General features: G+C 39.8%; 1 protein-coding gene across 3 annotated transcripts in view; it reads left to right on the plus strand.

The window, feature by feature from the left end:
* Positions 1 to 22,294, plus strand: part of LUC7L3 (LUC7 like 3 pre-mRNA splicing factor) — a 43,477-nt gene that overhangs the window by 1,138 nt on the left and 20,045 nt on the right. For all 3 annotated transcript variants that reach the window (XM_030535052.1, XM_030535053.1, XM_030535054.1), the window contains exons 2-6: positions 14,191 to 14,257; positions 17,152 to 17,191; positions 17,592 to 17,736; positions 19,332 to 19,409; positions 19,489 to 19,593. In XM_030535052.1, coding sequence (XP_030390912.1) covers positions 14,191 to 14,257; positions 17,152 to 17,191; positions 17,592 to 17,736; positions 19,332 to 19,409; positions 19,489 to 19,593 — 435 coding nt within the window. The remainder of the gene's footprint in view (positions 1 to 14,190; positions 14,258 to 17,151; positions 17,192 to 17,591; positions 17,737 to 19,331; positions 19,410 to 19,488; positions 19,594 to 22,294) is intronic.

The following is a 22,294-nucleotide window of genomic DNA, read 5'->3' on the forward strand; positions in this document are numbered from 1 at the left end:
ACAATATTGTTACTGATTAGCAATATACTTTAATATTTCCTTTATAGGTGGCTGTCACATGTTAATTTCCTGCACTGAACGGCTCAGAAGAGGGTGTTTTTCCCCCCTCCCAGATACTTTCTTGTTTAGAGTTTTTACTGTCACCCATCACAGTGGGTGGACTGTGTCAGGTCCTTCCCCATAAAATCAATAGCAAAGTTCCTAGTGGATTTCATGGAGTCTCTGATACTTCTCCCATTTTGAGGTCAAAACTTTGCTTAAGATAGAGTTTTCAGTTTTTGTAGGTTAGGATTTAATGGGTAGATCACAACACTGACACCCTGATAGACAAAGCAATTGATATATTGTTTGCTTGGTAGAGGATGCTGAGGTTGTTATAAAATTGTTTAAACATAGTGTTCCCACAGTAGTAACTTCCTGGAAAAAAAAGATGTTAAATGAAAAAGGAGCAAAGTTTGTGAATTTCTTTAGTCACATCTGAATTGAGAGACTGAGAAATGACAGGCTCACATTTTAAAATGGTCTAACCAGATGTTGAGAAGGACATCTTGACAACAAATTTGGAAAACTGATTTTGTTTTAGAAAAGGTTATATCTGTTTACAAATTGCTTGTATAAAATGTTAAATCTAGAGGTACGTATTACAGGAAGGACTCACAACTCACGAAATATGTTCTCATTTTATTTGAACATGTAATTCAGCCAGGCATTCAATTCCGATTTCCCCTTGGTTTTGAGCTCAGAATTCACTGGTGCTACTAGGTCCTGGAAATTTGAGATAGATAAATTGGACTGTATCTATGCAGGTAAAGCAAATGTTTTGAGGGGATGGAGTGTGTGTATGTTCATTCAAGTAAGGGAACTTTCACTTAAGTTAAACTAATGCTATTGAAAAACATAGTTGTCTTTTGCCTGTATAGACAAGGACTTGGAGGTCAGCCATCAGGCTGCTACTTAACTTTATTGTTTAGAGAGCAGGTATCCTCTTTGCAGTGGGGATCTGCTGCCATTCCCCTGGACAGTGGGAAGTTTGCAGATTGCTGTTTGAACCCTTTCCGTCTGGTAGGGAATGTGTTTAGTATCTGCTTCCTGCTTTCATAGAAGCATTTGTGCAATTCATGTAAACACCACACTAATGTATTTATTAAATGCACACTCCTTGAAATGCAGATTAGTGCAATTAAAGGAGTGTATGCTTCGCAGTCAGTTGTACTGTACTTATCAGAAACATAGCTGTGCCTCCAGGAAGCTGCTTACCCATATAATTTCTCTTATTTCTTTTACAATACAAGGATGTTCTTTAGTTTTCCCATGCTAATACAGGTCTAATGTTGTACAGTTCAAATAAAAAATCAGGAAATGACTTGAATATTCATTGTGCAACATGAAAATGTTAACATTGCTATAGAAACCTTAAACTTTGTGTTTCTTGTTTTTTAAATTTTAGCTATGTGGCATCAAGACTTTGTCTACAATGTCAAGTGAAAGACACAACTTTTGTCATTCAGGTGTGTTAAAAAAACACACCTCAAAAACCAAAAGTTTTGCTGTCAACAAGCACCAATGTGAACAGCAGTGAAAGCGCTCCTGCTGACAAAGCTAACGCTGCTCCTCCTTGGGGGTGGAAGTTTTTTGTTGGCAGGCTCTCTCCTGCCAACAAACAGCAGCTACGCTATGCACCTTTTAATGGCATGGCTGTAGCAGCGCAGTCGTGTCGCTAAAAGCACCATAGTATAGACATAGCCTGACAGTGCATACACATTCTCTTGCATTTATGAGCTAATTGTAAAAACGTAAATAAAGAGCTTTGGACTATCTAAATGAAAGGCATTATGTAGTGCAAGAGCAGTACATTTACAACAATGGATCTCAATATTCTGTAGGTCTAGAATCTCTACATGGTTCAGATAAAGTTAAAGCAGGGCTCCTGTTAGATGGCTGATTTTTCTCTGTCATGCCATCTTAGTGAAAAAACAATCAAACTGTTATTAGATAATAGTGTACTCTTGTCTTCAGGAAGTTTAAGAACCATTATCCTGTAATTGCAAAGAGTACTTTGGTTTTTGGTAGGAGGAGGATGAAAAGAACCATGCCCGAAGCATGGGCTGCTGTTAGCTTTTTGGATTGGGTGTGTTTTCACTGGAGTTGGAAAACATTGCAAAGTGTGTAGGTTTTAGTACTTCAGAACAAAGTGAAAACATTACAATGCAAAACATTAAACACTGTCATAATAATGCTCATGAGGTTACTCATTTTTATGTCTGTCTTCTTTGTAATTTCTTCAAGCTATTTTGGAGTAATGTAGTAAGAACTGAATTGTGTGTGGTAGTTGGATCTTGAGATAGTTCTGCCAGTAAATTTAATTTCTCTGTGCAGGCAAGCCCTTAAATTGTTGTGGGAGCCAAGGGTGAGTTACTTCTCTGTACCTCAGTTTTCTCATCTGTAAAATGGGGGGTAGTACTTGCCTACCACATAGACATGTTCAAGGATTAAGATTTCTGAACAGGTGTGAGATAATTGGATGTAAAGTGTTAAGTATTTCTTTGTGGCACTCTGCCATTCTAGAGTCTATTCAAATGTGAGACCTGAGAGAGAATTCAGCAGTATATTGGACCTTTTCCTTTCTATTGGGGGACTTTAGAAGGTTCACATGTTGTAACAGTAAAAAGTTGCAAGACAGTTAAATAAGTGCTAATTATTTACATCGCTAGCAAACCCCTTTAGCATAACTTTTGGAGTGAAGGAATTTGCTAAACTGTGTTTAAAATACTGTTACCAAGATGTGCTATAACCACAGATAATTGCTAATGCCTCAGTTTTCCAGGAAAATGGCCCAGCATAGTTAAGAGTTCTCATTATCCCTTATTCTAGTTAGATGTTGCATATCATGAAAAAAGAAAAGCACTTGTTAGGAGAACTAGACAGTCTGTAATCTCTCTCTTGCCATCTGGTTATAAGCATAATAGGTGCATATAGCAAAGTCTGTTGCTGAAGATTTAAGGGAAATTCTGAGTGGAGGGCAAAGTAATAGTTCTAAGAGTGGAAGAAATAATAAATAAACTTTAATGTTTCATTATGAACCAAATATAGGTTGGGGGGGATATTAGAAGAATTTGAGGCTTTAAAATGAAAGACTGGAGGGGGAATTCTGATATTATTTTCATTATGACTCCACATTGCTAGATCATGAAGTCATGTACCAGTATATCAACAATACAGGTTTGCAAGCAGACCAGAAAAGAGAAGTTGAGTACCCTCCGTTTTGACTGGTGCAGAACCACAGTGTTAATAACGTTTGGAATGGCTTACTATAGAGTAGGGTTTCTTTTTTTCTGCTCTGTCTTGGAAGTATTAGAATACAGTACTGTAAAAGATTAATGTCCTCAAGCTGTCTTTATAATCATGTTGTGAGTCTTAAATCTATAATAAAACCATACAGTGTAGGAAGTAGTTCTCTGGTTTTGATATTCTAGACTCTTCATTCATGGCACAAGCAGTGGTGCAAGGGGAACCCAAATAGTATAACTGTAAGAGACTTTTGGGATCATCCAGTCTGATCCCATAAACATTACCTTCTGTTTGTTAAAGAGGCATCATTAAAACAAAATCTAAATTTTGGACTGTGGCTGCTTAAATCTCCAATATTCTGCCTTAAGAGGAAAAGAATATCATCTTAACAGTAAGATGTGCAGTAGCTTACAACTGAAGATTAACATCATACAACTTTGAAATTTTACTGTGCAGAAGAAAAATGCTGCTTTTAACCATCTTAATTTAAATGAAACAAACACAGAAAGTTTCCTTACCTTGCCAAATCTTAAACTTCCACTTTATTTTTTTAGTAGTTTACATTTAACACAGGACTGTGCTGTATTTGCTTTTTCTTTTCTTTTCTTCTTTGCTGCTGCCTGATAGCTTACTTCCAGTTCCAGATGAAGTGTGTTTTTGACGGATCAGTTCGTAACTCTGGTGTTTGTAACTCTGAGGTTCTACTGTATACCACAACTTAATAGAGATACTTGGGGACCAACTCTCCTTCCATTTATGATTGAATGGACTAACCCTTCTTCCACTGGCAATTAAATGAAACTGTTTTGGTAACTATATCAGTTTCTTATGTGAAAAAGCAATATATGAGGAAAAATGTATTTTAGTTTCTTTTAATGCAGTTCGAGGAGGGATTGCACCATATGTTCAGCCAACTCTCTGGTAGTCTGTGAACTCCAGTTTGGAAACCACTGACTTTTATACTCAATTGCAGATAATATTGAAGTTATGTTTGTTTTGGGGAGGAAAAGCTTGGAAGATCCAGACCTCAAGAAGTGCTCTGTGTAGCTCAAAAGCTTGTCTCTCTGACCAACAGAAGTTGGTCTTGTAAAAGATTACCTCACCCACCTCATCCCTCTAAAGCTATTTTGTCAAAACTGCAGATGTTCCGTTCTGAGAAGAAATGGAGCAGGAGTTGGACTATAATAGCCTCCTAATCAATAGCTAGGAAGAAAAATTTAATTAAGCACAGTTCACAAATGACCATAGATCCGCTGCTTCAGGGTAACACTGAAGTGCTTCTCGGACTATTACCGGTTTCTCTGTGGGGGAAAAGGTAGTTAATATATTCATTCAAGATCTCCAGTGGTGAAAGTTCTTGTAAGTTTATAAAACAACAGTTTTGTTTGGTGTCCCTGTTAGAAGTGCATGAACCTGCATCTAGTCTCTTTCAGCGCTGATAATCAAGGACCAGATTTTGCACCTTTTATCCTAGCTTAATTTTTTTCATGCACTCAGTTTTGCTTTATGGAGGGGAAAGATAAAGAACCAACTGGTTAAATACATGAAAATTTGTCATAAGGAGGCTACTAGAATATAAATATTTGCCGGGGGTGGGGGTAGGGGAAGACATAGTTAGTTGTCTGACTGTAAACAGATCCCTCCTTCCCCTTGATTCAGGCATACTGCATGATTTTTCTTCACTCAAGTGTTCTTCAAACCACTTGGTGAAAGAATCTGTGTAGTTCAGTATTTGCTTGATACTAATGGAAGTAGTAATTTTTTTCTTCTATACCAGTTCCTAGTGATAACTTATAACATGCCGTAACAATCAAAATTGCCTGCCTTGGAGCTGTCATCTGATTTTTAAAAGTGCAAGTCACATTTTCAACTCCTGAAATATTTCTAGGTTGGGAGGTATGGCTCTTTGGTTCACTCTCCCAAGTCAGGGAAGAGAAAGTATGCTGCTGTGTGTATACAAAACTTATTTTTTTGTGCAGCATGGAGTACAAGCTATTTCTGGAGTCAGAACATTTAAATATAGTCCCATATAGCCACATATAGCTCAGAATGACTACCTGAGCGGGCTGCTTGCCTTTCTGTGGGGAAAAAATAGGGCTTATCAAGCATGCCATTTTTAAAAGGATGCTGTCAACGTATTCATTCATAGTCTTCCATAAGTTCATAAATAACATAGCACTTAGAATCTTGAAGTGAGGTTTTCTTTAATAAACCTTTCCCCCCTTATCATTATATCAATACACTGGTTTCTTAGGTACAGTAACTCCTCACTTAACGTGGTTATGTTCCTGAAAAATGCGACTTTAAGTGAAACAATGTTAAGCGAATCCAATTTCCCCATAAGAATTAACGTAAATAAGGGAGTTAGGTTCCAGGGAATTTTTTTTCCCCAGACAAAAGACTCTGACTATTCATCCATCCATCCATCCATCCATCCAATCTATATACACACACAGTATAAGTTTTAAACAAACAGTTTAATACTGGTACACAGTAATCATGATTGTGAAGCTTGGTTGAGGTGGAAGAGTCAGAAGGTGGGATATTTCCCTGGGAATTCCTTACTGCTAAATGATGAACTAGCAATTGGCTGAGCCCTCAGGGGTTAACTCTCTCACTACAAGGCAGCAGGAATGGAGGGAAGAGAGACATACCTTGTGTGTGAGAGAGAGAGAGAGAGATGCACATTTCACCTTTAAGTACAGCTGACCCTTCTCTTAAGTACACTGCCTTGTTAATTAGATCACGTTGCTGGGACCACAGCTGCTGCCAGTAAGCTTCCTGAGGCCTGTCATGTGTCCCCCCCTCCTCTATGGAGGATGGGGTAAGCGGGGTGCAGGGGGGAGGGGGACACCCTGACAGCCCCCCTCTTCCTCCACTCCCCCCCCACCCCCCCGCACAGCAAGCCGGAGGCTCGGGGAGCAGCTCCAAGGCAGAGGGCAGGAGCAGCACATGGCAGTGGCGGGAGGGACTGCTGAACTGCCAGCAATTGATAGCCTGTTGGGCAGCTGCTGCACAGGGAACTTAAGGGAGCGGGGAGCTGATAGGTGGGCTGCTGGTCCACCCTGGTTCCAAGCCCCCACCAGCAAACTGCAACGGGCTGCTCCTCCTGCAAGCAGTGGACAAAGCAGGTGGCTGCCAAACGACATTAGAAGGGAGCACTGCAACAACATTAACCAGAATGACTTTTAAGTGAGGATTTCAGAGTAGCAGCCATGTTAATCTGTATTTGCAAAAAGAATAGGTTCTTTTTAAGTGAGGAGATACTGTACTAGAAAGCAGCACAACAAACAGTTGACCTTGATCTTCAATTTCGATTTTGTTTTTAAAATAATACTTGGAAGATACTCCTGTAAGAACAGTTACGTGGACTCCATTAACAACTGGTCTTACAAAGATTTTGACCCTACCAACCTTGGCGCAGGTACAGCCAAGAATTTTTTTGTAATATTGTATTTAAAAAGGAGATAAGGCTTGGTTTTTGTTTTACCTGCCAGGAAGCCCACTGAGCACAAGCTAAAATTTTCAAATGTTGGTCCTTAAAGGTAGGCAACTAAATCCATATTTAGGCTCTCATTATGTAAATGGCCTGATTTTTGAGCTTCTGAGCTTTTGTCACCCACTTTGGAGAAATTTGCCCATAGGTTATAGCTACACACCTTGTCATGTAAGATGGGGGCTTGAAACGATAGGGCTCTATTGTTTTTTTGTTCTTTGTTTTTTTTAAAATCACAGATGATACTAGCATGATTAGATGTTATGCCTGCTCTTTCACAGTGCCATCTAATTGTACTGAAGCCTGCTCAACTTTATGCATGCAGCTTTTCAAGACACTGACCCTCATGGATCAAGCCATCTAATTTGGCACCCATCAATACTATAATTGACTTGGAGTAAGTCTCTATGTGTGCTATATTTGTTTTAAGCTCTCCCCCAGGACTTCACAGTGCTGGAAGCTGGAAAGTTATTTTCAAAGAGCATCTTTGTCTTATGTGTGATAGAATTGAGTTTTAGGATACTTAAAAAAAAACATTCTTGACATGTATTCCTATTCCTTAGAATCATATCTCCCTTTCCTCCTCATCTTGTTTGAGAAGGATAAAAGTCGCCCTGTTCAGTAGTAGTAGAATATCATTTATTTAAATATTTTTGGATGTTTTCTACATTTTCACATATATTGATTTCATTTACAACACAGAATACAAAGTGTGCGGTGCTCACTTTATATTTTTTGAGTACAAGTATTTGCCCTGTAAAAAAACAAAAGAAATAGTATTTTTCAATTCACCTAATACAAGTATTGTAGTGCAGTCTCTTTACCATGAAAGTTGAATTTACAAATGTAGAATTATGTACAAAAATAAAATAATGTAAAATTTTAGAACCACTCAGTCCTACTCCTTGTTCAGCCGGTTGCTCAGACAAACAAGTTTGTTTACATTTGCAGGAGATAATGCTGCCTGCTTTTGTTTACAGTGTCACCTGAAAGTGAGAATAGGCGTTTACATGGCACTGTTGTAGCTGGTGTTGCAAGATATTTACATGCCAGGTGCGCAAATGATTTATATGTCCCTTCATGCTTCAACTGCTATTCCAGAGGACATGCGTCCATACTGATGATGGGTTCTGCTCGATGATAATCCAAAGCAGTGCGGACTGACACATGTTCATTTAATGCATCCATACTGATGATGGGTTCTGCTCGATGATAATCCAGAGCAGTGCGGACTGACACATGTTCATTTTCATTATCTGAATCAGATGCCACCAGCAGAATATTGATTTTCTTTTTTGGTAGTTCAGGTTCTGTAGTTTCCACATCGGAGTGTTGCTGTTTTAAGACATCTGAAAGCATGCTCCACACCTCGTCCCTCTCAGATTTTGGAAGGCACTTCAGGTTCTTAAATCTTGGGTTGAGTGCTGTAGCTGTCTTTAGAAATCTCTCACTAGTACCTTGTTTGCGTTTTGTCAATTCTGCAGTGAAAGTGTTCTTGAACAACATTTGCGCATCATCTGAGACTGCGATAACATAAAATATATGGCAGAATGCTAGTAAAACAGCAGGGGACATACAATTCTCCCTCAAGGCGTTCAGTCACAAATTTAATTACTGCATTATTTTTTTAACGAGCATCACCAACATGGATTAATGATCAATGTTGCCCTCGATTGTTTCTCTTCAAAAGAAGACATTCTTCTTGTCACTAAATAGGATTATGGTTAGAAAAATGGCATTTTACTCAAAAAATCTGCTTTCTTAATTGCTTGTTAGTGAAATCAAAAACTACTTTTTACTACTGTTAGTACCACAGAACCAATACTCATATAGTACTGAGATGGATTGTTATCTGGCTCATACATTACTAGACTAGTTAGTTAATTTTCAATAAGAAATCTTACTGATGGTAAAGGATAAGCCAGAAAGAAGCCAAGTCAGGTTTGATTTGAATATCCTAGGTTGAGGTTGCCAGTTAGTGTATAAAAAGTCTTCATACTTGTAACTGAGCAAACTTGCTGTAGCATCACTGAGAGAAAAACATGCCACTTTTAGATTCACTATTCAGAGTAGACATGCACTTTATAATGAAAGAATTGTATTTTCTCATTACTTCAGAAATTGTAAGAAGCAATGAGTGAGTCTCTGTCCTCCACAAAAGTGGGAGAGTTTTAGAAGTCAGCTATTAAACTGAGTTTGAAGTGGGAAAGTACAATGTTTGGGGTGCAAACAGGGTCCAGTGTGTTACTTTTTAGTGTTTTGCAGGGAATTGTAGTATGTATGTAGTATCTCCACACTAGGCATTTACCTTTAATTAATTGACTTTCAATTAATTCAAAGTAATGTAATTGTAAAGGCTACTTTCTGCTGTTCCCTAGCAAATACCCAGACTAACCCCTCAGGTAAACTACAACGTTTGTAGGGTGGAACAAATTTCTTGAGAGTGTCCAGTCTTTACAAATGTGTTTGCCAATTAACCTGAAGTAGTTATCAGTTTGGTAGAGGTAAAATCTCTAGTGAAGAACTAATTATTTAAAGGTGACCTTTGGGCTTTTTGCGGGGTTAGGGGGATTTGAGTGAGCTTGATTTTTTTGTTTGCTGCTTTATGATGTATAAAGAATCTGAAAGTTTTTGTGTCTTTGACGTTATAAATATCAAGAATGTCAAGATTGGTCTTTCTTTGCTGGGAGACGTGGAGGAAAAGAAGGGCTTTCAGGTATCTTAAGTTCATACAAGGAGCAGGAGTACAGAATCTTTCCAGCCTAGTCAAGAGCTGAATTTCCAATCGAAAACACAGGCTGCTTTTAAACACCTTTTGTTGTCAGAGAATGTAGAAGAAATAATGTGTGGCCTTAATTTTTCCATATTAAAAAGTAAAAAAGGCTTCTCTTCTTTTGCAGGTCACCTTTAAATAAAGGTTTTAAAGGCATTACTGTGAGGCCTGGAAAAACAACTGGATAATAAACTAGGTAACTTTTTAGATATTAGTGCCCCCCACCACATCTCAAAATCTACGTACCACAAAGTAGTAGACTGGGTTTGAGTCAGGGTGGGTTGATTAGATTAAAGTGCCTTAAATCACTGAGGAGGAGATCTTGATTTAAATATTTTTTCCAGTTGTACTTCTTAGTTATTTTCCTAGAGAGAGGTTGATTCTTGTTGATTGGTAACCATTAAAACATTAATTTGTAACTTTCTATAAGCCTTTATGTATATAAGCCATGTCTACACTACAAACTTCGGTTGACGCAAGTTATGTCGACATAAAACCACTCTTAGTATATCGTTTGTGTGCATGCACACTTGGTTCCTTGCATTGTTGCTGCACATGCTTACCAGGAGTGCATGTGGCGATGCATAGTGGTGAACCGTGGGTAGGTAACCCAGTGTTTGACCCACTACTGGCACTGTCTTTTGGGAAGTTTTGGCAATGCAGGATGGGACAGAAATGTGTCGCACAGGGGTGTGTGGGAGCAAGGAGTCAACTTCCCAGCATGCAACTGTCTCCATCTCATAATATCACCTATATCCCATAATTTGCGCACCTTTTAAAAAAATCCCACACACCTGCACAGACTTCCTCACTGTCCACCATCTCTGACAGAAGCATGGAGCCTGCACAGCTCTGCACTGTTGTCATAAGCGTTGCACATGTAGGCACAATCCTGTGGTATTTGCAGAGCTGTAAGAAGAACTGAGTCGGTGTGGAATATGATGACTTTTTGGATAACAGATTGCTGTGGGACATAGCAAGGACCAATTCAAAGTTGGTGGTGCTCACGGAGCAGCTACCAATATAGAGCACTGCCTCTGGGCTTGAGAAACAAGCACTGACTGTTGGGATTGCATAGCAGTGCAGGCTTGGGGTGATGAGCATTGGCTGCAGAACTTTTGCATATGGAATGCCACATTCCTGGATCTGTGTGCCAAGTTTGCTCCAGCTCTCCAAGACAGATACACCAGAATGAGAGCTTCATTGACAGTGGAAAAGCAAATGGTGATTGTAGTGTAGAAACTTGCAGTGCTGGATTGCTACTAGTCAGTGGGAAATCATTTTGGAGTTGTAAAATCCACTCGGGGGGCTGTTGTCATGTGAGCGTACAAGACCATTAATTGTCTCCTGCTATGCAGGACTGTGACTCTCAGCAATGTGCAGGACATAGTGGAAGTATTTGGAGTAATGGACTTCCTGAACTGTGTGGTGTAGCGATAGTTAGCATGCTATTCCCCAGAGAGTACATCAATAGAAAAACAGAAAGGACTCTCTTCAATGGTTATGCAAGCATTGGTGGATCACTGGGGATGTTTCACTGATATCAGTGTTGACTGGTCAGGGATGCTTGCATGTTTAAGAACACAGGACTGTTCAGAAAGCTACAACCAGGGACTTCCTTTCCCAACCAGCAGATTACTATTGTCGTTGTTTACCTGTCACTAGCAATCCTGGGCAACCCAACCTACCCTTGCACACCCTGGCTCAAGAAACCATACACCTGCCACTTTGGCATCACCAGGGAAAGATTCAGCTACCAGCTCAGCAGGTGCAGAATGACATTGAATGTGCTTTTGGTAGATGGAAAAGACGCTAGTGTTGTTTATTCACAAAGATTGAATCCCATTGAAAAAATATCGCAATGGCTATAGCTGCCTACCGTGTCCTGCATAATATCTATGAAGCAAAGGGGAAAAGTTGCTGTCAGGGTGGAGAGCAGAGGTAGAGTGGCTGTCTACTGAGTTTGATCAGCCAGACACAAGGACTACTGGAAGAACTCAGTGAGGAGCTAGGTGGCTCAGGAGGGCTTTGAGAGAGCACTTCAACAGCAAGCCACAGTTATACATTCTGGTATACTACACTCTACCTTGCTGTGTTGTTTTGGGGCCTGTAAGAAATTGTATGGTGCTTGTACATCTCACTGTACCACTATCAATGCATCTATTAATTTTCCTGTGCTTGTTGCACATTACACTGTTAACTAATCCTGTGAATTGTCACAGTTTAGTAAGGAGTTTCAGAACTGCTAGGTGCTCTGGAGCATATGTTGTGAACTAAAAGATTACTTGTTTTCCAGATAATAGAATTTTATTCAGTAACAAAACCAATGCAAAAAAAAATCTGTGTAACTTAAAAGCAAATACATTGAAAACTAATATATTACTGGAACAGAACTTAATGAGGAGAAAGAACATTTGTGTACATTTTACCTACACGTACACTGACTTGTGAAAGCCACAGTTGCTGTGTGTGAAGTCATGGTTGTCCTTAATGCCCCCCGATGCCACGTGGAATGTTGGGGGGAAGGGTGTAGATAGGTGCCTTAATGCAGTTCTGCACGGACTGCAAAGGGAGGCGAGCTGATGATTGTTGAACTGAGATTCCACAAGAGTTTGCAGTATCTGTGTTTGCTGCTGGAGAAGCCCCATTACGTCCTGTGCATCTCACTCTTCTTTTCCTGCGGGGACTCTTGGGCCTTTCTCCTGTCTGCTCTTTCTCTAGGCTGTCTGCTGTGTTGACCCTCCAGGCTTTTTGCTCATGGTCTGTCGCAGCATTGGCTTGCAGGATCTTATTGAACATGTCATCCCGATTCCTCTTCTTTTTCTTCCTTATTTGGCTCAGGTGTGAAGGGGAAATCCCTGAAGGCTGCAGCTGCAGCAGCTGCAAATAAGACACACAGGTACCATATCCACATAGTCATAACGAAAAGTGAAATGTAACATTCAGAACTCCCTTCCCTCACTCCCCTACAGTTTTCAACAAAATATGCCTATTGACACTTCTGCTTCTGAGTGTTTGTGCGCATTGCCACTTCCAGCAGCTGTTGTGAGTATAGCCCACCAGGGGTGAGGGAAATGAGGTGGGAATTGCTCAGTTGCCTGAAACTGAGGTGTAGGGTAACAACAATGAATATATTGGCATCTGCAGATGATGGTGATTTTAGCTGAAACCCCCACTTCTGAGGATAACAAAGACAGAGAGAGCACAGCTGCTGCAGGCATCCTGAAGCCGCCTGGTCCTGTATGCTGCTAGCCTAGGTACTACAATAGATCCTGCCGAAGTTATCGCTGACTGGCATGGGAAAATATCGTACTGTGGAGGAAGAAATAAGGCTGCCATCCCTAGAAATCTCTGGAAGAGGATTACAAAGCACCTCCATGAAAGTTCCATTGAGATCTCTCAGAAGGATTCAGTGGACGTCCCTGTACAAACACTCCCCAACTTATGCAAGCGTTCCATTCTGGAACACCTTGCATAACTCAATTTTTGAGTAAGTCGGAAATGTATATCCAACCATTACCCGCCCCCCCCCCCCCCAAAAAAAAAAAAAAAGAGAGAGAGAGAGAACCTCCTATTTCTACCTACGGAACTTTTTCCGTAAGCTCATATTTGCATATGTCGGGTTTACGTAACTCGGGGAGCATCTGTATACATAAACAAACTGCTTCTCATGACACTCTCCCTTGCCTAACTCTACAGAGGAATGAAAAGCAGATAAGTGCTACCTCCTTTGTTGTACCGCTACCTCTTCTAGTACAAGTAAATTAATGAAAAGTCAATAACTGTGTCCTGTTAAGTTGGTTGCACCATCCCTGTAATGGGAAATAAATTTACACACCTGAGATTCTGCATCAGACTTACCTATGCTCAATTGACTGGACTGTGGTGGAGCCTCAAACGGGGCTTGGCTCACAGCATTGGCCTACCCCCTCCACTCCCCAGTCACATGTCCTCTGTCCTCTTCGTCTTCTCGGGCTTCTCAGAGGTATCCATGTTGGCCTGTGGAGGTGTAGAGGTCTCCACCGAGTATGGCATGTGGTTCTTCGTAAAAGCATCAGGTCTGCTGAATGACATCAGATTGACTGTTGGCCTCCCTGGCGTTGTGGTACACCTGATGCAGTTCCTCTGCTTTCACTTGACAAGGATGCTGGTCCCTTTTGTACCCCTTCTGCATCCTCCATGCAGTCTGCTCATAGACGTCCACATTTCTGCTTCTGCACTGTAGCTGTATTTGTGCAATCTCTTCTCCTCAGAGACCCAGGATGTCCACTGTCTACTCCAAGCCAGAGCATGTCTGGAGCATGTAGCCAGTATAGTCAGCTGGCTATTTATAACAGCTATTTAGGGATGAAGGAAAATACTATTTAACAATAATATAAAGGAATACAGGGTGTTGCAATGGAGAAGAAGATTTATCCAAGTGCATGGAGTAGTCAGGAAGGCATGTTGTTTTCTCTGCTAAAGCCAAGTAGCACACGTCTGTGTGTGCGTTCTGTGTTCCAAGAAACTTTATAGGCTGCACAGAAATAAATACAGAAGGAAGTTTCACTTTTTACCTTAGAATGAACATCTGATGTGATTGAGTAAATTAGTGCCAAATAAGAAAATAGTTATTTTTTTCTCTCTCTCTTAGGTTTGTAAATATTACCTTTGTGGGTTTTGTCCAGCTGAATTATTTACAAATACCCGTTCTGACTTGGGTAAGTGTTCGTTTGTGTGTGGGGGAGGGGATTGGGGTGTCATTCACTGTCATTAAAATTAAATTTAAGATATGTCATATGATAACCCCCTCCAGCTTCCAGATTAGTAGTTACGGCTGACCTTTTCTCTATGACATGGGTGTGACGGGTTGGATCACAGAAACCCCCCTGGGAGCTGCCAACCAATGTGCCAAGACTACTTCTATCTCTGTTTTTCCTGCCAGCTTAGGACTTCAGCACCCTGTCTTGCCGAGCCAGACGCTCTTGTCTACTTTAACAAAGACCCAGAGTCTGAATTACCTGCCCCAAAGCTGCAGGTTTACCTGAAAACAGCTCACAAAAGTGTGCTTGTCTTTAGCACCCAGATGCCCAGCTCCCAATGGGGTGCTTATGGGGTACACTGTCACAATGGGATATTCATTTCCTTTAGTGTATATTCTGTCAACACATTGTGAAACTAGATTTTTTTCAGATCTGCCAGTAACTTGATTTCAGCAATAGCAATGTTGATATAATATCATGGATAGACTGCATAATCAACGAAAACGTATTGGAGATTGTTGGAACTCAGCAAAATCTAGTCAGATTTTATGAAAAGAGATTCGATTTGCAGGGTACATTTTCAGATGTTCAGCAGGCAGTGCATGTTTATGGGCACTGGAAAGTAAAGTTGATGGCAGAAAAACACAAGGCAGAAAAAGAAGATCTTGGATGGCTGATGTGGCATCCTGACTGGATCAAAAGGACTATTCATCCACCAAGAGATTAGCAGAGGATCATGCAGAATGGGCTACAATGGTTGCAAATCTCCAGTAGTGGCCACACCACAGCAGAAGATGATTTTTACAACACTTGCTCCATCTCAACCCCTTCCCCACAACTAATATAAAATTAGGCTATGTGTACATAGGAAAGGAGTATGTGAACCCCCCTTTTCCCCCAAGTATAACCTAAAACTCCACAAGTGGGACTCTTATTCTCATGTAAGAGTGTCTTTTATTTTTATTTATTGGTTTAGCTTATGTTGATTGAAAAGGGGTTTAAGCTAAACTGAAAAGACATTCTTATACCAGAATAAAACTAACTAAATCACGGGTGTTATCAATATAGCAGTAAAACTTTCCTGTGTAGATGAAGCTTTAGATGGAACCCTTATCTGCTTTCGTTCTTCTGATTCTAAACTTAAAATCAATTTCTTTGAATCAGCCAGTGCTTTATTGTAAAGTTAGACATCTGGCCAGATGTTTGGAGACCACAAATTACTCAAATCAAAATAAAAACTAGCCTTTTGAAAAAGAGCCTTAGAAAACTAGGCTGTTATAATCCTGCCAGGATATTTTTTGAAAACTTTGTTCTGAAACATGCTTTTATTTTGTGCTGGAGATTCAGTGAATTTCCATTCCATTTTACACGTGTTACAGAATTCTTATTTTTTTCCTTTTGTTAGTCTGAGAAATGTTACCGCATTTTGGTATTCTTTTTTAAGATAAATTGAAGAAAAAAAGTTCCAAACAAGTAAGTGAAAATGTAGGTACAAAAGGCCAGTTTACAGAGAGCTTCATAAAAATGCATCAGCTTCACCTTTATGCTTTCCTGAGACACTGTAGAAATGTGTCCTGTATCATGGTTAAGGTTAAGGTTCTGCCATGGGTATTTTTTAGTAAAAGTCAGGAACAGGTCGCAGATAATAAACAAAAATTCATGGAAGCCTGCAACCTGTCCCTGACTTTTACTAAAAATAGTCATGGGATGGATCAGACAAATAGCACTGCCAGGGGCTTACAGCTCCTCCAGTCCCACCGCTGCTTCTGCAGCAGGGACTGACTGCCACTACACCAGCCCTATGGGTGCTGACCCAACCCCAGCCACTGCTCCCATCCTGCTGCAGAAGAACTCACAGAGGTTCCGGAAAATCTCAGAATCCATAACAGAATCATATCCTTAATCATGGTGCTCCCAGTTATCTGACTGGTTGGATAACCTACAGTGCTTAATGTAATTAGACACAAAGGGCTAGATTTGCAAAGAAACTTGGGCATAGCAATGGTTAGCATCACCATACCTAACTTTTAGGTGCCTAGAAAATCAGTTGGATTCACAAAAGTCTGAGTTAGGCACGTAGGCTCCCTTTAGGAGGCACCTCAGAATGGGATAGACAGAAGCCGGCATGTTCTGCATCTCCCTCCAAGCTAGCCAATAGGAGATGCCAAGGTAAAGAGCGTGTCCTAAGCCCTCTTGCTCTCGGAGTACTATGCCGTAGTCCAGGCTAGAAAGAGATGCCTCCCTCTGCTTGGGATTCTCAGCTACAAACTCTCTCTTGGAGTTAGGTTCCTATGCTGTTTTTGCAAGAAGGTCAGGAGGACCTCCCTCATACTTCTAGCCCAACATTTAGGATGCTTACCTGGGATGTGGGAGTTCTTGCTTTAAGTCCCCCCTCGGTCTGAGTGGGAGAAGGTATTTGAACAGGGCTCTGCCACTTCTCAGGTGAATTTACTAACCACGGAGCTCTGGGATATTCCAATGTGGTGATCCTTAATCTGTACTGTGAAACTGTTCCTCTGTGGGTAAACAATAAATTCATTGAAGCAGGAAGACTGGATCCTGGGTTTCCCACTTCCCAGGTGAGTTCTATAGCCACCAGACTACAGAATCATTTTCACGCTAGTGTGCGCTTCTCTCTCTCTCTCTCTGTCTCAGTAATTTGTCACCAACAGGTTTGGTGGCAGCTGAGGGGGGGTTTGTGGAGCCTGATTCTGGGATTTATGTGCCTACAGTGGCCGTTAGTTGCCCAAGTCTTTTTATGAACCTACCCAAAAGCATGCTGACTAAATCTTCAGGAGTTTTGGTGTCGCTTTCCAGAGTGTGCGCTAAGTCTTACCTTGCTTTATTTTTAGGTCCATGTGAAAAAATTCATGATGAAAATCTGCGTAAACAGTGAGTGTTTAAGTTGTTTTAGCATAAGTTAATGCAGCAACTGTAATGGTTTAATTTGTTCAAATTGGCGTTCATAAAACCAACCAGACAAGAAGAAAATAATAATTTAAGAGCAGTTTCATATATAGGCTGTAAATCCTTTACCTTGTACTTTTCATTGTCCATTTCGTTATGAAAACTTAATTTAAAAAATCACTAATAATAGAAATATAGTGCTTGAAGGGACTTTGAGGTCGTCTAGTCCATTCCCCTGTTCTGAAGCAGCCCCAGTATAATTTACAAAGTTGTAATTTTTGCTGGAGCTGTTAAAGCATTGCAGTTTTTTACATGTTTGTCACACCTCTATATTACAGAATGACACATGATCATTCAGTAAAAAACATTGTGTATTTTTTATCAGATATGAGAAGAGCTCTCGTTTTATGAAAGTGGGCTATGAAAGAGACTTCTTGCGATATTTACAGAGCTTACTTGCAGAGGTAGAACGGAGGATTCGAAGAGGGCATGCTCGTTTGGCGCTGTCACAGAATCAGCAATCATCAGGTGTAAGTACAAAAGCCTACACTGAAGCAAAGAATTGTTCTTAAAAGTGGACTCTGAATGTGGGATGTTCACTATAATGTGAATTTGCTGCTTTCCAGAAGGTTCTTATATGATTTACATGTTACTGGTTACTGTGACCAGAAGAACTCCACTTCCCTTTTCCATAGATAACTTCAGCTTTTTTCTCTGTGCTCAGAATGATTTCTGTTCTTACACATACACACACTTCCCCTGTTCTTTTTATGTAGTTAAATAACTAATTTGCAGGATAGTTGTTACTTGATAAGGATGATAGACTTGCCTAATGGAAGGCTCTTCCTGTTAAAAATAGCATTTTTAATTGCACTTGTAACAAGAGTGAATTGCATATTTTAATGGGTGAGTTTCCTTTCACCGACTCCAAAGAGACAGTCATCCTGCATCCTTCTAAATTAATGCCAAAAGTGATGTCTGAGTTCTGCTTTGATAAGACTCTTAATTTCCTAATGTTTTTCACAACATATTATTCTCAAACAAGGGAAGCCAAATTCAGTACCCTAGGTGTCAGAGGAGATATACATTCCTATTTGGACAGGGCGTTTAGAAAATCAGTTATGCCTGGTCTACACCTAAAACTTAGTTGACCTAGCTGCATTGCTTATGACTTTGAAAAATTTCACACCCTGTGCAACATTAGGTCGACCCAGTCTCCACTATAGATGCAGTTTAGCTGACGGAAGAATTCTTCCGTCAACCTAAGTACTGCCTCTTGGGGACAGATTTACTACAGTAATGGAAAAAACCCTTTGTTTCTTTAGCAAGCATCACTGTAGCATAGACGTATCTGAGCACTGTTACTGTCTCGCTGTAACCTTCGTTCTGTAGACATATACCCTTAGACTTTTTTTATAGCTTTGGGGAATCGGTGTAAAGGGAATGCCATTGCCATTCAACTTATATCTAAGTAGATTACCCTTTGTTTTACATTAGCTAGGCTAACAGTACCTAAGTGGCTTGGGATATTCTCTGTTAGGCTCAAGGCAGTATCAGTGGCATGCCCCGATAACATTTTTATCTTAGACATGTGTAGGGCTGCTAACTGGAGTTCTGGTCACATACTGATTCAGCACTGTTCTCTGAACTTGGCATCTACATATGATGCTTATTTTGGGAGGATAGTTTGGTTCCACCTTCCTGGAAGCTGTGCTCACTGTTCATGAGATTTCCCCAAATAAAAATACAGAGTAAGAAGCATTTGAAGGACATTATCTGCAGAGGGTAGTATCTGGCAGTCAACCATGGGCTTAGCCCATGCTCCACCTGCTATTGCTGTTCTTAGGGGTCAAATGTTAAGAGTTAGGGGTATGTTGCCATTCTTGTGCTATCAGATTAAAGCTCACGAATTTTGTGTGTGTGGTGCCTTCAGAGAAACAGGATTATAGGTGAATAAATTTCCTTTTTCTCTCACTAAATGAAAATACAACATTTCTGTACTTGGATCTACTCTATTTATCAAGTATGTAATTCTAGAGAAAAATATTAATAGGTGTGTAGTTTCTTAAAAACACACATTCTTAATCCTTTGATTAGGGACTGAATTATTTTTTTTAATATTTAGCAGGCAGCTGGACCTACTGGTAAAAACGAAGAGAAAATTCAGGTCTTAACTGACAAAATCGATGTACTTCTACAACAGGTAAAAGTCACTTTCTAACACAACTATTAATCAAATGCTCAGATTAAAAGATCCTGATAGGATTTTTATTCTGCTTTAGATTGAAGAATTGGGTTCTGAAGGAAAGGTGGAAGAGGCACAAGGAATGATGAAACTTGTTGAACAGTTAAAAGAAGAGAGAGAGTTGCTGAGGTCTACAACTTCAGTAAGTAAAAGCTGTGTGGGCTTTCAAGGCTCGATGCAAAAGCAGAACCTGACCAGATAGCCTTGCCCCTTATGTAATCAGAGGATTTAAAAGTTACAACAATCCAGTTACTGCTTTCTTGTCAAATTTCTGTTTCTCACATTAAAATTTAACAGGCTGAAATCGTGCCCTTTATGAGAGCCCAGCCTGTATTTCACACAATATATTCATTAATTTAAAACTCCAATTAGTCTTAGTCAATATCATGTACTTTGTTAGATAATTAAATCTTAGATTTAAATTGTAAACTCATTTAGATTAGTATTCTTTGCCAAAACTAAATTGGCATTGGGAATTTATGAATATGTATTGGTAGTTTACAGAAGATAAAACATCAAAGATGCTTGTATAGCGAAAAAATTAGAAATGCAGGAAACTTATTCTAAGTTAATTTAAAAACCCAAAATAAAAACTAAATTGGAAAATGTAAAAATGCAAGACCTCAGAAAACTAAGTGTTAAATTTTTTTTGGCAAGTTTCTAACATGCCCATCTTAGCATTGCTTGGACCAAAACATCTTAAATTTGAGAATATTTTCAAGCCCTCTTCAGAAAAATGAAAACACTTGCATCCATCTTCAACTTGATCATATATTGTTGATAGGCTAGTGAGCTAGTTGCCGCCTTCTGTACCCCCCCCCCCCTCCCCCGGGGTGTGCATCACACACTTTAAGAAACACTAGCTGAGATCTTCATAATATGAGCCTTCCCTTGTTTCCTGTATACATCAAGGAGCAGTGAGATAGTTTTAAAATGTTTGTATTTTAAATTATCAGTGGCCGTTTGAGTTTGCACCCACTGAAATGAATGAAGCAATTCACCTCTCATAGCCATTGTGCTGGCACTCTGAAAAGTTAGTCAGACATCATTGAATCAATTAACCTTCAAAACATGGCCAGAGTGTTTCTTCTCAAACATAACAGTTTAGAGACTTAATTTTTTTAAATGAAAACAGAGACTCTAAAGTAATTGAAGTTTGACGTCTGTCCATTGCCACGTCTGATCCTCCCCTGCCCCACTAGTCCTTTTGCACCCCTCCAGTGGGACACAAACCATTTCAAAGATTTTTAGAGGAAGTCAGAAATCGTGCTTGAAATGGAAATATAACTTTTATTATGGTGAAGACACTTAACTCTCCATAACTGAGAACTTTCTTGCTAGCAATGATCAGTAAACCAGAGTCTGTTCAAGGATCTTTAGGTTCCTGGCTGTCAGCAGCTTCTCTTCTTTAAATCTCCCCCATGACTGCCACTTCTCAAGGAGTTTATCCCAATAGATAATCTCTTGCTTTTCTCTGTAATTGTGTTCTGAGCTACTAGACTATTTGATTCCTGGAAGCTCACATGTTTAAGGCTGGACCTGATTAGAAGCGGTTCTAGCACCAGGAAGAAATTAGAGGAGAAATTCCCTCTAGCTTGTATTTGAAAACAACAAAAGCAGTTGATTTTTTCATAAGTCTTCCTTGTGTGATGTTGCATTTACACTAGTTCAGGAGTAGGCAACCTATGGCACGCGTGCCAATTTCCAGTGGCACTCTCACTGGCTGGGTCCTGGCAACCGGTCCGGGGGGCTCTGCATTTTAATTCAATTTTAAATGAAGCTTCTTAAACATTTTAAAAACCTTATTTACTTTACATACAACAATATTTAATTTTATATTATAGAGTTATAGAGAGAGGCCTTCTAAAACCGTTAAAATGCATTACTGGCACACACAACCTTAAATTAGAGTGAATAATGAAGACTCGGCACACCACTTCTGAAAGGTTGCCGACCCCTACACTAGTTCCTAAATCACTTTCTTTAATTCTAATGGTCTTGTATGCAGAAGTCAGAGGAGCTGCCATCCCTTAAAACCATAGCATAGTTCAAGAAAGCTATAATTCAGGAGTTTATGGAAGCCTTTTCAAAACCTAGTATGATTCTAAACACTCATTACTGTAAAGTGGATATGGCATTAATTTTGGTCATGTGTTTGAGGCAGTTGTCCAGAAAAATTGATATTGGCCATAGAAATGTACAGTGTATGCTTCCCTTACTTGTCAAATAATCTGAGAATAATGCAGAATACCTGGGGCCTGGTATTTGGAATGTGATATTAACGTGCCCTGGGCCTTAATGTCTTTCCAGATCTGTATATCAGACATCTGTCTTGAAATTCATAATACATATTGAGAATTTTCCTATCTGATTGATTTCCTGAAAACTTTCATTTTTGTCAGAATTTTCAATTCTGCTTTAGTTCTTTCCAAACCTTGTTCTCCCATTTTTGCACCCTTTTGTGTTAAACTTTGAAATCCTGAAGCTCTTGATTTGTTCTCATAAATTTCTCCTTTTAAGAATTTAAATGATATGGTTCACATTCAGATGTGGTATAGTGGATGCAACTTTGTTGAAATCAGTGGCAGTACAGCTCCTTACCAGGCTTGAATTTGACCCCATCATCTTCAGAATGCTTTGCAAATACTAACAGCCCCTCACCATATTCCTGTGACCTATGCAAAGATTTATCTCCATAGTTTTTACTGTTGGGGAAAGCTGAAATAAACAGGTTAAATGTCTACTGCCAGATCACAGAGAGGAGCTTTTGTTAGAAGTTAGATTAGAACTCAGTAGTCCCTTGCTCCAGAAGTGTGCTCAGACCAGGATATTTTGGCTCCATA

Source organism: Gopherus evgoodei, chromosome 15 (genome assembly GCF_007399415.2).
Source record: "Gopherus evgoodei ecotype Sinaloan lineage chromosome 15, rGopEvg1_v1.p, whole genome shotgun sequence".
Taxonomy (NCBI): domain Eukaryota; kingdom Metazoa; phylum Chordata; order Testudines; family Testudinidae; genus Gopherus; species Gopherus evgoodei.